Source organism: Lytechinus variegatus, chromosome 3 (genome assembly GCF_018143015.1).
Source record: "Lytechinus variegatus isolate NC3 chromosome 3, Lvar_3.0, whole genome shotgun sequence".
In the NCBI taxonomy this organism is placed as follows: Eukaryota; Metazoa; Echinodermata; class Echinoidea; order Temnopleuroida; family Toxopneustidae; genus Lytechinus; species Lytechinus variegatus.
Window position 1 is genome coordinate 17,949,893 of NC_054742.1, and position 19,853 is coordinate 17,969,745.

Sequence of the window (19,853 nt, forward strand, 5' to 3'; positions counted from 1 at the left end):
TGGAGGGGGCATAGCCCTTAAGACCAAAGTTTTAAGTATAATGTTAGTTTTCTTTCTACTTGACTATATTTTGTAAGGACTAAATAGACAAATTCATGCGCCAAGCGCGAGCTGAAAACTTTACTTAAAAATTAGCTAATGTGAGGACTCATCGGTTTTATGTTTTTTTATTTTGTACACTCTTCATTTTATACACTGAGAAATTCCATTTCTCATTCCTTTTATGTGTTCTCCACTCATTTTATATTCATCTGCATGAATATAGAAAACTTACATAATGAACTGATATTCAATATAGAGGGTGGCATATGATAGTCGGGGTAAACCTAATGCGCTTAGTTACGAGGAATGGTAAATTTAAAAACGATAATTTCATGCATAAGAACATGAATCATGAATGTTATCCTATTAGGTCCTGGATATTTTTTCTTTCTCCATCTATCTGCTTGTAACAGTTTCCGAAAGAAAGAAATGTCTTCATATAATAGCTATAAACATAAGAAAATTATGAGAAAAACAGTATCAATGGTCAACATGCGTAAATAGGATATCCATTACTAACATCATCATGATAATCATTATTATTATTACTAATATTATGAATATAGAGAATGTTATAATTATTATTATTGTTGTTGTTATTATTATTGCTATTATTATCATTTTCATTATTTTCATTATTATCATCATCATCTTCATCATCATATTGTGATCATACCTTAACTTATTGGTGATAACACAGGCCATCCCCTATGCCTGAAACATTGGGCGGAGGATATATTCACCTCTGGTAATAATTGTATGAGTAAAATCTATGTATTTCGTTTATGTCCATATTACATATTAATATATGTATTTTTTCTTATTTATATGTTTTTCTACCATTATTTGAAACTCAAAAAGGAATTAATTAAATCAGTTAATCTTAATCAAAATGCCAGATTCCAATCGCCAAAACAATCTATCCGATCAAGTCTGATCAATATATTTCGGGACCTCGTCGGTCTAGCTCGACAAAGTATTCAAGATATAGGCCTATCTATTGTGATAAACGTTGTTATAGCTTGATCGACGTCACTCTGGTTTCCATGGTAACTTTCTCGAATATTTCATAACATATCGATTTTTTATGCTGTAGGTGTGTACCTCGCCTAGTGAATTTGATCGAGTTTATCAGTTCAGCAGTATATATCTAGCATTTATTGCCATGAACCTAAGAAAGAATCGGGTGGAAGGTATCTCAAGTGTCTTTCGAGAAAAAGTATTTTCAATTTAAAACTTGATTAATAATTTTCCCTCATCTGAAACGCTCGAAGTTCATCTTGCATGTAATGATTTAAAATCAAGCCAATATCTGTTGTAAAAAGATGTCCCTGCTGCTTGCTTCTATTTTCATGCATGGCAACATCAAAAGATAAATTACACTATGGTTGACAGGCAGTTGAGTGATAATGCCAAACCTCATCTATTATACATGTAACTGCATTTACAACGAATAATAATGGTTCATCGTCAACATGTCAATATAATTATAATGATAAGGATCTTTAACTAGACACTGACCGTGAAAACTAGAAAATCATAATGAAGGTAAATTTACGCTTAACAAGGGTGTTTAGTATGAACAAGCTTGCAATGATTATTGTATCAAAATTAATTTGCCCCATTAGCATGATTAGGTGATTAGGGTGATTACAAATAGCATTTTGGAAGATCAGAATGGATGAGAGTAGGCTCATCACAATGAAACTATTCACAAATAGCAAGTAAAAGATGTATGCGACAACTGCTAAGGGTACAATGTGATAGTGGTCTGTATATTGTATATTTCTTTGCAATTTATATGTTAATGATTACATTTTCTATTATAAATCAGTTACCACGAAACCTACACTTTTCTATATGGATATTTACAAGAAAATGCGGCATGGATTAAATGGGTATGTTATGGAAATATCCTCACAAAAGTTATAGTACAACAGCGATTTACATAGTCTGATCAGTATCATTTCAATAAGAGAATAAATAGCAATGATAAATTATTGGTGAAAATGAACGTGAGGTTTAGGTAATCATTAAAAGGTACTCATTAAATTCAACATTGTACTGTTTGTTGATATTCATCAAAAACATTTCTCCATTCTTCCATATCGTTCTGCCATTTCTCAAAATCCTCCCGCCACTCTTCTTCACCACTCGGAACATTCTCTGAAAACAAAACCAAATCAAGGTTATTCGTTAAGTTTCAGAAATAGAATTCAAAACAAGGTGCTAATTCGACATTATCAGGGATCATTGGGTTACACAAAATATCAAGACCGATATCTCACCAAAGAGGTATTTTTTATATAGTCCTAGATTAAAGTGACAACGTGATTTTAACAGTGTAATAGGTTCAATATTAATTCACATCTTTCATGGTGAAGGTTGATAAAAATATATATATATATATTCTTCTCGACAATATCATTATCACTGGTTTAAACGTTCTCACATGAAAAATAATTATTGTAAAGGAAAAATATTTTATGAATATTTATTAATTAGTTTCTGGTATCAAAGAAATCTTATCAAATTAAAACACCAATCAGATTGATATACAAAGGAACTACCAGGATATCAAGAGAATGAAAACCAAAAAAAAAAAGAGAGGCAACTTGGATGTGACACTTCCAGAATACACTGATTGATAGTCCATGTTTGCTTTGATAACGACTACCATCTTTAAAAAAGGATAATAACAGGACTTTTCGTATCGATATGCAACGTTAAATGACTGCGTTGAAAATCGTAAGATGCCAAAATCGTCCATTGTGTCTGAATGGTCGTATAAATTATCTACTTATTGAGTATCTGTGCGTCGTATGGATACCCATACGATATACGTCTGAAAGTGAGATCAGTTAACATCGACACTCACATTCTCATCACGAAAACGACTATACGCTCCCTCTGTTCCAATTATGTATCGCAATAACAATCTTATATTTCATTTTCATCAATATATTAAAAAAAAAGATATAATATGAATTCGATTAAACAATATTCTTAATTACAATCCTGAGCAGTGAAATCTTACCTATTAGCTGAACGAGATCTGGAACGTAATAATTCCAAAAGGCGCACTCATCTGCCCTGATAGCTCGATCATTTGTCAATCCTAAAGAGAGCTCTTTATATTCAAGCTCAGGTATAGTATATATAGGCCAATAGAAGTCACCTTCTTTTTCGGGTTCAACACTATTGTTCATCTTGCCTGGATGTCTGATAGAAAGAGAACATAATAATGTTAGAAAAAGACCAACTAACCTTGAATTTACAGGGGCCTATATATTATTTTACTGCATGTCTTCGTTTATAATTTTCTCGAGTGTGGTCAGACAAAAACAATGCATGATATGAGAATCAAATTATACACCAATGAGGGAGTATTTTTTAAATAATAATTCGAATAGTTACAAGTGCGTCCGTGTCACAATCTTTCCCTGTAAAATTTATTCAGAATCATAGTGCCAATATTGAAGACTTACGAATATTTAGCGAAATTGGTCCACATGGTCATGACTTTCACGGACAGATCAATTTCATCATCATGAAGAGGTCGACGATCAGCCATCCATTCTGAAATGAATGGCCATCCGAATACAAACTGGATATCTTCTGTATGTGTCGCCCCAAGCCAACCTGGTCCCGATCCATTTAGTCCAGACTGAAAATATGACCTGTAGATTAGTTGATTGATGTTAAATATAATGTACTTAATACTAAGATTCTTATGACTGATTGGTCAATCAAATCTGCATCATGTGACACGGTGCAGTTCCACATATCGCTTTCTGAGGGTTTTACCTTGCTATCAATTTCTTCTATCACATCCTGTAATACAGATTAAAATACATATACAGTACTTATTTGCTTGAATAGTTCTGTTGTTCCTTTTTAATATGTCCTCTTTTAGCTTTGAATATTTCTTCTTTAGGCAAGAACGTATTTTTTTAAAACCAAAGTATGGGAGAGCGTGTTTTTTTTTCAAATCCTTTCATTGTGTGCTACAAAGGTTAAGGTACCTTTGAACAGTGGCATCCTGAGGGATGGGGGCTCAGGGTGGTCCCCCCAAAAAAAAATAAAAAAATATGACCAAGGAAAACAAGTGGAAAGGAAAATAACAGAAAACATAGATAGTGAAATATATCATTCTGAATATTATGTCAAACTTACAAAATTTGACATTTTGATAAAAATTGGGAATTTTTGCTTGCTCGCTTTACAACTTTTTAATACATTTTACCTGATCTGCCATATCTTGCTCCTTCAAAATTGACTCAATACACCATTGCCATTGAAAGACATGAATCCTTTCCTGTTTGTCCTGTCAAGCACATAATTAAACTTGGTGAAGGATTCAATAACCCATTGAAAATAGGATTCATGTCTTTTATAGGTACATGTACCATTACATAATTTGTTTCACATAATAAAAGGATTTGAATAATTACAAATTCTCCCAATTGATAATGCACATCTTCTTACTTGGGTTGACAAAAAGCCTCTTCTTTTCTTGCTTGTGAAGGAAACTTCAAAGGTAAAATAAGTTTAAATGAAAAACAATATAATTCAGGGAAATAAATAAATTTGTAAATGAAATTTGACAGCATAATTCGAAAACTATGGCAAAGATAACGAAAAGATTAAGAGGAAGTCTGCTGATTAGCCAAAAGTCTAATCATCAAATTTCTAATTTCTGACATTTTGGCGCAAGCCTCTTTTTGAACCCCCGACAAAAACGTCCCGTGTTCGCTCAAGCATGAACAAATGGATTTTTTTAAAATGACATTTCAAAGATAAGATCTTAGAGCATCTATTAACACCAAAATACAGATATAATAATTTGAAACATTTTTTTAGAGACTTTTCACAACTTTTCCGTTTTTTTATACGCACTGTAGAGGTCTAAACTGAATCCCAAAAGTGAAAGACCTCTGGCAGTCTCGCCTGCATTAGGCCTACGCGATTCGATATTAGCAGCAGTGCTGACTTTGAAAACAGCTATGAAATTATTATTCACAAAGAAATCACTCTGTCCATTGACCCAACATGACCTTTGACCATGACCATGTAACCTAAGAAATGTGCAAAATAATCATTCATACTTCATTACCATTATGTCTATGTTTCATGAATTATATTGTAGATCGATTCATTAAAGTTCTCTGTTAAGATGCCAATTCAACAAATATCCCCAACACGGCCAAAGTTCATTGTTCCTAAACGACCTTTGATTTTGGTCATGTGACCTGAAAAAAGCACAAGATATTCAGGGATACATGATTACTTTTATGTCCTAAGTTTCACGAACTAGATCTATAAACTTTTAAAGTTATGAAGACAAATACCCCAAAATTAACAAAGTTCGTCGACCCTAGATGACCTTTGACCTTGGTCATGTGACCTGAAACTCGCACAGGATGTTAAGGGATGCTTAATTTGGTCATATGTTTAAGTTTCATGAACTAGATCCATACAATTTCAGTTATGATGACGATCAAAGTTCGTTGACCCGAAGTGACATTTGACCTCAGTGGCGTACGGTGGGTCACGGTCATGGGGGGCACCAGTAAAATTTTGGAGTCACTAAGTGAGCCAGTTGCCAGGTATACTGACCTAATAGAGACATTTTAAGGACAGTGCCATTAAACGGATGTCTCTCACTGGTCAAATGCGAGCGCAAAGCGCGAGTTTAAAATTTTTGATATTCAGACCTAAAAAGGGACATTATAATCAATCTTTCGTATTCATGATACGTACCTGTCTCGCTGAATAACGCGAGCGCGAAGCGCGAGCTGAAATTTTTGTAAATATTGACCCCCCAAAACAGGAAGATTTTAGGACTGCATTTTAGGAATCCATTAAGAGTATACACATCTCACCATAGTCATGTAATGAGAGTGCCAATAAGCGCTTGCCGATTTTGTTAGAATTACATCTGAACATGCACATAAAGCACTTGTAACATGATTAACATACCCATCCCACTAATCAAATCTTGCGAGCGCAAAGCGCGAGCTGAAAATATAGGAAATTCAAACCAGAAGAGGGGCATTTTAAAGCTTGTTTGTAGGAATTTACGAAGACTATAAGTAGTTCACTATCCAAATGATGCGAGCGCGAAGCGCGAGCTGAATATTTTTATATTCAGATTAGAAAAAGGGACATTTTAAGGACTGATTCTAAGAATTCATGGAGAGCAGACATATTTCACCAATCCACTACTGCGAACGTAAACAGTGACAGGAAATGTTTTATATTAAGACCTTAAAATGGGGCAATCATTCTAAGTAGTCATGAAAAAGAAGCATACTATTGTACATAAAACAATAATAATTCTAAGTGCGAGGAAATATTTTTGGCAGTTTGGTGTATATTGACTTGAAAACGGGAGGTTTTAGTATAAGAGGATTATATGTCTCGGTAAACAGACAATGCGAGCACCAGGGACAATAAAGACATAGGCCCTGAGCACATTATGTTTCATAAAGTTATGAAAAAATGTTTCTTATGTAATATAACATAATTATGATATAATAATGAACAATGATGTTTCTTTCCCACTTCGTTTCTCTTCTTTTCTCCCTCTCTCCCTCTTTTTCTCCTTTTCCCGGTTTTTACTTTTTTTTTGGGGGGGGGGGGGGGGTACGTGTCCCCCATGCCCCCGTAGTTACGCCACTGTTTGACCTTATTCATGTGCATTGAAACTTACGCAGGATCCTCAGTGATACACTAACACCCTTATGTCTAAGCATATAGAGCTATGGTGTTTCATAAACTAGGTTTATATACATTCGAAGTTATGACATTTCAAAAACTTAACATTGGTTAAGATTTAAATATTGATTACCCCCAACGTGGTCTAAGTTCATTGACCCTAAATGACCTTTGACCTTGGTAATGTGACCTGAAACTCAGGCAAGATGTTCAGTTTATACTTGATTACCCGTATGTTTCCAAGTTTCATGAACTAGGTCCATTATACTTTCTAGGTTACGATGACATTTCAAAAACTTAACCTTGGTTAAGATTTCAACGTTGACGACGCCGCCGCCGTGGCCGGAAAAGCGGCGCCTATAGTCTTGCTCTGCTATGCAGACGAGACAATAACGATAACCCTTTATCAGAGTAAGGAAAGATCTTTGACTTTATGATGAGGTATATATATAAAACAAAATAATATAGACTGCTCTGTATTCGGATGACGGCGGATATGGTCACTCCCTCAGTGCTGCACATAACCAAGGCCTCTTGATGATGAAGGGCTGGAAAAGCATCTCGGGAATGATAATTTACACAGTCATCATGGTCATCCTCATAAGCAGTGAGGATTTGTATAGTAACCCACCGCGGTTGTCAAACTTATGTATTTACAAGCCACTCTAACTCTTTGCAGTTGTATCACTCCCCACATTGTGTACCGTAAACCACTTCCGCGATTGTTCATAATTATCACCGTGCACCCCAACCCCCTCCCCCCACCCCGGGTGCAAACCTTCAAACATCATCACATCACTCCTATACTTTATCTTTCCATATAAATATGTAATAGCTATATAATGTTTTTAAAAAAATAACAATCTCGTTTTTATATCTTACGTGCTGGGTGCATGCGTCATGAAATAATTGAATACTGTGTCCCCCGATTGGACGTGAGCGCGTATCACGTGATCAGTTGGGCAAGAAAATCTCTGATCGCCAACAGCTCCGGTGAATGCAGGAAGATAGTCCGCACTCACATTATCGGCCTGTGTCCAGTCGATATACTGCTGGTCAATGGACCTCATCAATATTTCATCAGTGTTACCATACAGAACTTTCGGAAGTTCTTCCGTGTACATTGACTTAGACATCGTTGGGACTTCATCACCCTGGTATTCACTAAACATATCTTTTACTGCAATGTAACCTTCGTCCTTGTTGTATCCGGCAAGGATTGTTGCTTTCTTGAAGGAACCAGATGCGTACAGATTTGAAGGGGTATCATTCAGAAATATGCCATCTAAACGTATGTAGCTACGAGGGTATACCTAGGAAGAGTACACAAATTATATTAATGAACTAACGTTCGTACTTTTAATAGATATTCGAAATATCATCAGCCTTTGTAATATTTCCTACGGAAGATAATCTCGAATACGAACTTTATCATGAGAACAAATTTGACATAGTAAATTTTCTTAGGACTTTTCATAACACTAAATAAAATTATTCGCCTCATCAAATAACAAAATTCATTATCATAATGATATGAATGGACATGAATAAATAGAAAGATCCTATCAGAGTCTTTTTGTTGGAATGATGAAGATGATGATCAAAGCAATGATCATAGGTCAGAGCACCCAAACACAGGATTTCCACAGGAGTTTTCTTACTGTACATTCTTTATGGACTTAAGACACCCTTAATCTTCAGAGTAGACAAATTAGTTCGGTGATCATTTTAAAACAAAATGTTGATTTTCGTGCATGTTTTATTGTCATTTTTTTACATTCCACTCTAAGGATGTGAATATATAACGCCAACATAAAAAAACAATAAATTATCTATTCTCAGTAGAAAAAAAATCATTTTCTATGTTATTATAAACACAGAGTTAATAGCAAAAGAAATCATAAAATGGAAATTAGAATAGATCTCGTAGGAGTACCTGCCAAAAAGCATTCATTAGAGTAACGGCATCAACCATCCGCAAACAATCTACTAGTTGAGTGGAGTCTTCAAAATCACATCCAACTTTAGCTCCAAGCGCATTAGCTTCCTGTCGATCTGCTTCCGGGTTATGACGAAATGCCCATGGTGATAGGGATGTTCCACTCTAAGATTTCATAACAATACAAAGAAAACACGATTGTGTGATATTTATTTTTTACAAGGTGGAGTTGTACAGCAGGCTGTTTAAAAAAGTCAACATAACTAATACATATTCGTATTCTCTTAAACATGAAATAAATTTCAAAACGAACGTACATAATGTACATTCCGCCTCTTTACCAATTCCCTTTGCTGTCCGACCCACTCACACATTTTACATAGCTTTAAAAAAAAGGTTAACAATATTGTTTAATGATCATCTGAATGACAATGTCTCCCATTTACACATTTTCTATACTATTTATTTTCTCCAGTATTTAATAATAGTAATGAAAATGAAGTTCTTCGATAGTGCATATCAGACCAGCAATGACCCTTATACATTTTAAACAAATAAAATTATACAAAAAAAAAGGAATTACTTAGAATGACACTTGACAACATCTACATTAATCTGTTATGGCATACGTATAGGAAATTGTCTATTTGAATGCTTGATTGAAGATAAATGTTTGAAATTGGGATTTGAAAAGTCCATAATTATTTTGTGATCGGAGAGTACTGGGGAAGGAATTCCAAATGGTGATGGCACCACTGTATAGGAGAATGACCTTTCGCAGTGCGTCTTAGTTCTTAATAGTCTAAGAACTTGAAGGAATTTAGTTGACGATCTATGTGTCCTTGAGGCGTTGTATGGAGAAATAAGTTCAGAAGTATCTTGAGTTGAGGGGCAAGACCGTGGACAGCATTAGATGTTATCCAATTGTTATCTACATTTTGAATTATAAAAATCTACTATAAATAATTGATTTCTTAAGTATAGTATCAGATTTCCCCCACCAAAGATGCGTGCTTTTATCAGGGCGCCCCAATCACCTGCTTAAAAACATATTTTACAACTTGCAGTATTCGTGAATTTCTTCCCTTTGGTATGATACAATCCGGGTGGAGAGTAGCAAATATAGTTTAGATTATTGCTAAAGGACTCTAAAATTACTCAATTTGCTTCTTTCGATAAAGTACAGAATAAATATTCCTGTGGTTATTCGGTAGATATGGGAGGAGGATTGGACACAGCCTTTAAAAACAAATTATTGGCCTACGTCACTCTACATGAATAAGGCTGCCTGGATTAGTCACCGAATAGCCGCATCATAAGCTTTCAAATGAATTCATCGATCATGATTTTTTTCAGTCAGATATTCCAATCACAATTTATAAAAGCAGTCCACTAACTGAAATATCTTGATGTCTCTTCGAGCACTTCGGATTTTTTTCGTGCATGGCTTAATTCAATAGCTGCAAATTCAATTCAATTATTTTCTCAACCCAATCAATACAACGACAATACAATAAATCAGTTTGTATGCTAAAAGGAAACGTAAGGGAAATGAACCCCTTCAATTTTGGCTCTTTGGATAACTTGGTACATTTAAAGATTATGTAAACTCTTTATAGCTTTTACTCCTACAACACAAACACTCTAAAAATTCGAATGTTAAATCAACATATGAAAGGTCGGAGGAGTGACAACCTTTTCCAAATGTTACATCCAACCTTATATAAAGCTGAATCCAACAATTTAAGTGTTGGGTAGAACCATTTAAAGTGATAAATGCAACATTTAGAAAATGTTGTCACTCCTCCAACCTTTCAAATGTTTAGTTAACATTTCTTTTTTTTTAGAGTGAAGCATGACTGAAATGCTACTGCTCAATTCCTTTATTCCTCCTCAATGACTAGCTTCTGTTGATATTTATATTTTTCCGCTCCAAAGACATTCATCAGATAAATTACGGAGAAGCTTACGTCAATATAATACCTTTCTCAATGCAAGACGAGTAGAATGCATTTGGCAGTCTCGCCTGCATTACGCGATTCAATACAGCAACAGCGCTGACATTCATTTGAAAACAGCTATTGAATACTAATTCACACAGTCACAGAAACTCATAGTATGATAAAATACTATGTCCATTTACCTAACATGACCTTTGACCATATTCATGTGACCCAAGACGTGTGCAAAACATACTTGATAACCCTAATGTCTATGTTTGATGAACATGTGCAGATCCATAAACTTTCTACTGAGTTGCCAATTAACTGTAATACCCCCAATACGGCCAAAGTTCATTGACCTTAAATGACCTTTGATCTCAGTCATGTCACCTGAAACTCACACAAGATGTATAGGGATACCTAATTGCTCTTATGTCTAAGTTTCATGAACTAGATAAAAAAAAATTCAAAGTTATGACGACAATTCCACAAATACCACCACCATGGTCAAAGTTCATTGACCCTAAGTGACCTTTGATCTCAATCATGGGACTTGAAACTCACGCATTATTTTCAGTGATACACTATTGCCCTTATGCCTAAGTTTCATGAACTAGGTCTAGACACTTTCTAAGTTATGACGACATTAAAAAACCCATTAACCTTGGTTAATAAAGATTCCCCCATTATGGTATAAGTTCATTGACCCTAAATGAACTTTGACCCTGGTCATTTAACCTGAAACTCGGGCAGGATATTTAAAAATTCTTGATTACTCTTATATCCAAGTTTCATGAACGATGAACGTCCCCTGCCTAGCGATTTAACAAAAACTATTCTGAGCTCTTGCCTACGGCTCTGTTAGCCGAACTAATTACATGTCTTGCTGCCATCTAATTATTATTTTTATGCAATACATGTACTATTAATTTTATTATGATGAACGATAGATAGAAACTTAGAAAGTCTTCTTCTAAATTCGGCTACAAACTAGCCTGAAAAGAATTCAAAAGTCAGATTAAATACCAACAATTTTCTCAGACAGTATCATCAGAAGTATATTTATTGTTTATTTGCTGCATTCACAGAATGCACATTGTACAATCTGTGTATGAATATGTTTACACATAAAGGATCCATAACATTAACAACATAGTCGTAAAATGACACATGTGACAGGGACTTTGACACAATTATATAGTTGAGGCGCCACTATACCAGAAACCCTTCGAATTCCTTTAAACTCGCATCATTATTCTGTTAAAATGTTGCAATTTACAAAGACTGGTTAACCAATAGCTGGTTGAAGCAAAATTGCATCAGAAAACATTTCATTTACCAAGAGATGGCCGGCTCGTATATTACAAAACATAATTCATTATTAAAAATTCTGTATATAATGTGCCTATAAAGGTCACTCGAATTTACCTGCATTATAGCTTGGCTGAAAAGTTCTTTGCTTCCTTCTGACAGGAGATGAAAATCAACACTAGCTGCTCCAGCACTTTCCCCGAACAACGTCACTTTACTGGAATCGCCTCCAAATGCTATTATTTAGTAACCAAATAAAGTGGTTGATAAAAGTGGCTATTTTTAATCATCAAGAAAATAGGTAAATTATTTACATGTCTGCAAGGGCTGGTTAAGTGTATAAAGTTGTTTCACACATCCATGAACATCTCTGATAATTTTTCTCATTTTTCATAAACCTAGAGCTTATATCACCTTCACCTTTTCCTTTTTACTAAACCATGTCCCCACCTCCCATCTCTCCCTCCTTTCTTTCTCTTTCTCTCCATCTGCTTATTTTTATTTTTAATGTTCTCCACTCCTTTCTCTTACTATATCTTTCCCTTCTCTTACAGTACCCTTCAAATTTATAGTTTACTATCATGTATCAACCAGAGATATACAAATAATATATATATATATATATATATATATATATATAGGCGAAAAATTACAAGACGATTTGACGTTGCTGATAGACCACAATTTTAATCCCCGAGCTTTCGGCCTTAGGCCTTCTTCATGGGTTCTATACAAAAATGAACGAAACAAAATCAATAGTACAGAAGGAGGAACAGATGGACATATACATGTATTATATGTACATGTATATATGTACATAGTATTATATGTACATGTATATGTCCATCTGTTCCTCCTTCTGTACTACTGATTTTGTTTCGTTCATTTTTGTATAGAACCCATGAAGAAGGCCTAGGGCCGAAAGCTCGGGGATTAAAATTGTGGTCTATCAGCAACGTCAAATCGTCTTGTAATTTTTCGCCTATAAGTAGTTGGTACAAGACACAGTCGTCATGTTAAAGAGTGGATGCATGTTTACATTTATATATATATATATATATATATATATATAAAGAAATGGTTGACGTAGCTTAAATCAAGGTTCCCCAGAGCTATCTACCCTTTGGAAAAATTGGTTATGCCGAAAAAATGTCTCTGCCGGGAATCGAACTCGGGCCCCCAGCTTTGAACGCCTGTGCCTTAACCACTAGACCACAGAGACGGGTTCGTGGCTAGGACGACCGAGATCCGATTGACCGTCAGAAAGACAGATTTTCGACACTTTACCAATTACCTTTGTCGGGTGAAGGTGGGTTTTGAAGGTGTATAGCTTCACACACACACACACATAAATATATATATATATATATCACAACAAAAATATGTTCACCCACTCTCTTTATCTTTACCTCCGATATTATCTTGAATCCACTGTAGAGCTAGTTGTTGATCCAGAAGGCCATAGTTACCAGTAGCAACATCGTCCCCTGAATTAAAAATATATCATTTTTTATTCAAGAAGTATCCCTTGGATGGAGCCAATGTTGATTTCAAACCACCAATGATGTAAAGGTGTGCACTTTTATCTGTATTAAACCCGTTATTACTGACCTTAACATGAAATATTCCTTTTGATTTTCAAGGGGGAGGGGCACACTTGTGTATGAACAGCACATTTACATTAAAAATATTGACTATGAATCTCAAAATGGGAGGGGGGCGCGGGTCAGATGTGCCCCTCCCCCGGGTTGGCCCCTGATTCTATGGTTTAGGGGCGGGAGAGAGAAGTTGAAAGTGGGGGAGGGGGTGGCCACAGAGAAAAAGGGCACATTTTTCTTTCGAAATGGGCACTATTCAAAAACAAAAAAGTGGTGTAATGAGCCAAACATTTTGAGGGGGCTAAATATGTCGTTTCACGAAATTCACGTATAATTTATAAGAAGTGGTGGCTCAGCGGTAGAGCATCCGCCTCATGAACGGGAGGTCGTGGGTTCGATCCTCGGCCGAGTCATACCAAAGACTTATAAAAATGGGACCTTCTGCCTTCTTGCTAGGCGCTCAGCATTTAGATTGGAGAAGGGTAATAATAACATGTTATGTTATGCAGGGCCCGCTGGTAGAGCAGTTTCCTAACTGAAGTGGCTACCCTGGGTAAATAAAACGTTATTATTATTATTACTATTATTAAGTTGTGAGCGAGCAAAAATTTTGACATTTTTATAACGAAAATCCAATTTTGGGGGATAGATTTGGACATATTTTAAAAAATAATGTCATATATATATTTTTTTCTTGGTTGTGATTTTGGGGGGATGGGGGCAAGATTCCCTCCCCGCGTTCGGCCGCTCACCGGACGCCATTTACCTACTCCACTCATGAAACTTAAGGCACGTAGAATTATTCTTACAAGGTTTTTTTCTCTAGTAAGATATAAAATATTGTTTTCTTGTTTCAAAGGGGCACTCGTTAACAAATAAAACGACTCCTTCTCAGGTGAAAGGAGCATAGAACATGTTTACGAGGGGCACTTTCCTTTGGTAAAAATGGGCGCTTATACGAGAAAGGGCTCCTTTGAGTAGGCAAAGGGGTACTTACTAACGTCATAAACCGGGTCCTTCTCAGGTATGAAAGGGGCACAGAATACGTTTGTGAGGGGCATTTTTTCTTGGGCAAAAAAGGACTCTGATTCGAGAAAGGGCACTTGGTAATACAACGGGTTCTCCTAAAGTTAAAGGGGCACAGTACACGTTCGTGAGGGGCATTTTTCTTGCATAAAAAGGACACTTTTCAGTGCTTCAAGAAGTGGGGGGGGGGGTAACACTGTGCCCCCTGGATCGCCTCTCCTGCTATGATCGATGTCTATTTCATCTGAATTTCTAATATTAAACCCAACTTCAACTGCCAATACATGATGTGTAAAGATTTTATTTCATCAATGTGTCATTCAAATTCACTGTAATATTGATAGTATGATTTTTAAATGACTGTGTTGGATCTCACTGAACTATTTAAAGTAATTATGACGTTCCCGATGGTCAATCTCTACTTCGGTAAACGTCCATTCAGCGTCACTAATGGAAGGCATTTAGGTTAAAGAATGGAAGTTGAGATTCATTTGTATCTTCATAGAACTGAAATAACTTTAAATTTCATCTTATCGTAGGCGCGATAATGAAGATGAAAGAATATGTGTATTGTATTTTTTCTATAGTTCTTTCTTGCCATTTTAACATATTTTTTGTATCGCTTCCTCCCCTTTCCCTTTTTTTTTTGGGGGGGGGGCTTTCTTCGATCGTTTTAATATTCACAGTTCCCTTATACTTTCCTTTGCTCTTCTATTTTTATTTCTTTATCTACTTATGTATCTATTTATTCAACTATTTAATTATTTATTTCATTTTATTTATCAAATAATTCCGTTTGTTTTTAATCTTTAGTAGGCTTCCCTTGATTATTTTCTATGGTTTAAACAAACCTGTGTTGAAGACACTCCATACCATGAGTCTATAGTTCAGTGTGACTATGATCACATCTTTCCCAACAGCAACGAGAGGCACACCATATCGACCATATGAAGACCCAGTCCCGATAGAAAAACCTCCTCCATGAATCCATACCATCACAGCTGCATTTGTAGGCTGTGTAAAATTAATCAATGTGGCAGCTTTTATTATTAAAAAATACGTCAAACGTCAACGACATGATATCAAAATTATATTTTCCATCATAAAGGGCACGAATACATAATGCAAAAATCCACATCTGTTACAACTTATAAGCCTAAGCCTACAGACTTTAAATCTAAATGATGACAGTTTGCGTTGTTCACTCAATTAATCATCAATCATGGATCCCAGATTGTTTTTATGATTAAGTAAGAAAAAATTATGGAAATCAAACATTTCAGTAAAATTGAAAGAACGTTAATTGATCAGCCATTTCATTTCTTTTCAATGTTGAACATGATCAAGAATTTAGATACGCTACAGTTGTTAATAATACTAGTTGAGAAATAACTTTTAGATAAGATAAATATTGTACTATCTGAATCCCTAAAAAAACATCAACATATTCCCTTTCTTTGCAAACAAATTTTCGGCATTACTCCTCTGTGTTCAAGATCGCATGCTCGATCTGTAATATTCACATTAATTTTTTTGTTAGTATGATCATCATTAATGAAACGCATACAAGATTTCCGTGAAAATTTGATCATTAATGATAGCCGACGACTTTCAAAATCATATCAATATCAGTAAATTTGTTCATACATATATTTATGATAATTTCCAGTATTACTTGCTTACTCTTGGATATTTCACAAATACGTTAAGATAAAGACAATCTTCATCCCATGTATCTACTTCATTGCTGAGCTGAGCACAAGGGGATCTGAAGTAAGTAGCGTTCCATACATCACTCCATGGCGCCTTGGGCGTGGCCTGAGAGAAGCGGATTGGTGGGTTCTCGGCATAAGGGATTCCCTGGTTTGTCAACAAAAGAGTGGCAAACATTACTATAAAAAATGTTATTTGAAATTGCTTTTACCTAGATTTTTTTAAGCTATGCGCAATGTGACAAAGGCTGGTCTAACATTTATATACCGCATGGATGTTATGGTGGAACTTTTTAAAATACAGATCGAACATGGAATATATTACTAATCGTAGGCCAAGGATCTTCAAGGGGATTCAACAGTTCCTAATATCATCGTTACTATTACTGTAGTACAGTAATACAGATCGAACATGGAATATATTACTAAACGTAGGCCAAGGATCTTCAAGGGGATTCAACAGTTCCTAAGATCATCGTTAATATTACTGTAGTACTACACAGTACTACTTCTGCTACTGCTTCTACTAGTACTACTAGTACTACTACTACTACTACTACTACTACTACTACTACTACTACTACTACTACTACTACTACTACTACTACTACTACTACTACTACTACTACTACCACTAGTACTAGTACTACTACTACTACTACTACTACTACTACTACTACTACTACCGTACTACTACTACTACTACTACTACTACTACTACTACTACTACTGCTGCTGCTGCTGCTGCTGCTGCTACTGCTACTACTACTACTATTGCTACCTTACTACTACTACTACTACTACTACTACTACTATTGCTACCTTACTACTACCACTACTATTACTACTACCACCACCACTACTACCTCTACTATCACTACTACTACTACAACTAATATTGACTACTACTACTGACAACTAGTATTACTACTACTACTACTACTACTACTACTACTACTACTACTACTACTACTACCTCTACTACTACTACTATTACTGCTGCTGCTGCTACTACTACTACTACTACTACAACTACTACTATTACTACTACTATTACTACTACTACTACTACTACTACTACTATTGCTACTATACAACTAATATTACTACTACTACTACTACTACCACTACTACTACTACTACTACTACTACTACTACTACTACTACTACTACTACTTTACTACTACTGATAATACCACCATGACCACTACTCGACTATTCAACCTACTACTACTGCCACTACTAGGCCTACTACTACTACTAATAATACTTCTACTAGTGCTACTACTACTACTACTACTACTACTACTACTACTACTTCTACTATTACTATACTACTACTACTACTACTACTACTATCACTACTCTGCCTACTCCTTCCACTACTACCACTACTACTATACCACCACTAGTACTACTACTAATACTACTGCTGCTGCTGCTGCTATTATTGCTACCTTACTACTATATTACTACTACTACTACCCCTACTTCTACTACTTCTACTACTACTACTACTATCACTACTACCACTATTATCACTTCTACCACCACTAATACTACCTCTACTACATCTGCTACTACTACATCTACTACTACATCTTCTACTGCTACTACTACTACTTCTATTTACGACAACTACTACTACTTCTACTACTACTATTACTACTACTGCTACTACTTCTTCTTCTTCTTCTTCTTCTACTACTACTACTACTACTACTACTACTGTTGCTATACAGAACTAACAATATTAATTCTTTTTCTTGTGCTTCTTTTAGGCCTATATTATACTATAGGCCTAAAAGAAGCACAAGAAAAAGAAAAAGAATATAATATATTATTGCCACTCTCAAAGGACATTTGTCAATAAATGCAACACAGTTATGATCTATATACATGTATAACAATTCATATATATAGTGAACTACACACTAAGAGATGATCTAATTTACCAGAAATGCATCAATCTCTGTTGAAACACCAATGAAATCGTCTTCCTGGAAGTTGACTATTTTCCCCTCTACCTTACCAAGACTTGGTATAGTGATCTCTCTTTGAGCAGTGACAATACCGAACATCAACAAAATTATGATCCTCATGTTGAAGACGTTATTATAATCATGGAAAACTCTATCTTGGAACTGTTTACAAGAAAACACTGACTTACATATCAGACAGTGACAACCGTGTTATGTAGGTTATTTACAGATCAGTTTGATTACAACCATTAGCTCTAACAAAGAGCAATGTCTTATCTGATAAAACTTTATTTACACATCAATAAAATGTATGATCTAGACTACAGATGCACCCAAGAGTTTTCTCTGTTATTTTTTTCACAATTTTTCTTTTCATATTTTTCCATTTGTCACGTCCTGGTGCATATGAAAGTTTTAAAAAGAACGGCTATTGGATGCACATTCACAAACAGATGATAATAAAAAGACAATGATTATAATAACCATACCAACAACAACAATAATAACAATATTATGATAATAATAATAATGATGAGAATAATAGTTATAATAATATTATCATCACTGTTAATATGATAATTATTATCATAATCCGTAAAATCCGTATTTTTTAAATATAATTGTGCTTTAAAGGTATTGTTAAACTTTGTGAGCAGCCAATTTAAAAAATTCTCAAACCAAGATGAAACATGTGTACAAGTACATGAAATTAGAACTAATAAACCCTGAAAACAACCATTATTGAGAATGAAAAGCTAAAACTACAAGGCAAACCCCGATTTTGTAAATACGTGTCTTATAGATGCCTAAATAGTACACATAAGTGTATGGGATGAAATTAAGATGGTGTTTCCGGTCACTTTATATTTCAATTTTGAAGCACTAAATAACTTTTTTCGAACGCAATTTTTTTCTGGGCTTCATTTTTGTAACATATCACAGACACTGCAGGTGACACGTGTGACCTTCTAGCTCAGATTTTTTGAAAGTCAAACCAATGTTAACCAATCACTTTAACCTACCGTATAAGCAATAATCTTTAATAGAAATATTAATGTGAAATCCCTCACAAAAAATTATATGAAATAATTATGAGAGAGTGAAGCGATCGAACGATGTTCATAATTATGCCTGCCAGCTGGTGCAATGGCCCTGGGAAGAGGGGGTGCTGGGGGTCCTTTAACAACCCAATATTTTTCAGGAAGTGATGTAGGGGACACCGTCTGGAAATCAAGTTGACGAGCAAAGAAAAAGCTTGGTTATTGCTCCGTCATCATTTTAGGAGCAATAACCTTCTTTTTTCGGACGACAACCCCGTGAACAAACCCACAGCACTCCTTATTTAAAAATAAAGTTCCCAGGGCCCTTGCTGGTGCAAAATCAAAACTTTTCATTTTTGTGTATACCTATTTTCAAAACTATTGGAAACCAAATTTCTTTGTAGGCGTACATTAATCAATAAACGATTCTCGAAGTTTTGTGAAATTTAGATGGATTTTAACTAAGTAAAAGAGGTATAAACTCAACTATGATGATCTCTTGGGGTCTAAAATGCTGAATTATTTTCATTGCGTATTTCT

General features: G+C 35.1%; 1 protein-coding gene across 1 annotated transcript; it reads right to left on the minus strand.

Annotated features, from left to right (window-relative positions):
• Window positions 1-630: 630 nt before the first annotated feature.
• LOC121410378 (cholinesterase 1-like) lies at window positions 631-18,464 on the minus strand. The gene is made up of 10 exons (XM_041602420.1): window positions 18,247-18,464; window positions 16,263-16,439; window positions 15,431-15,593; window positions 13,365-13,442; window positions 12,073-12,191; window positions 8,699-8,866; window positions 7,645-8,075; window positions 3,531-3,722; window positions 3,080-3,264; window positions 631-2,208 (listed from the first exon to the last, which is right to left on the minus strand). The coding sequence occupies exons 1-10, from the start codon at window positions 18,391-18,393 to the stop codon at window positions 2,096-2,098; spliced, it is 1,773 nt and encodes a 590-aa protein (XP_041458354.1). The 5' UTR covers window positions 18,394-18,464; the 3' UTR covers window positions 631-2,095.
• Window positions 18,465-19,853: the final 1,389 nt, after the last annotated feature.

Excerpts from the sequence above, each read along its gene's own strand:
- LOC121410378 (XM_041602420.1), bottom strand. The coding sequence starts at position 18,393 with ATGAGGATCATAATTTTGTTGATGTTCGGTATTGTCACTGCTCAAAGA. Across the intron at positions 15,594-16,262 it reads TATTTGTGAAATATCCAAGA|CCTACAAATGCAGCTGTGAT; the intron begins GTAAGCAAGTAA and ends AATTTTACACAG. Across the intron at positions 2,209-3,079 it reads AGATCTCGTTCAGCTAATAG|AGAATGTTCCGAGTGGTGAA; the intron begins GTAAGATTTCAC and ends TTTTGTTTTCAG.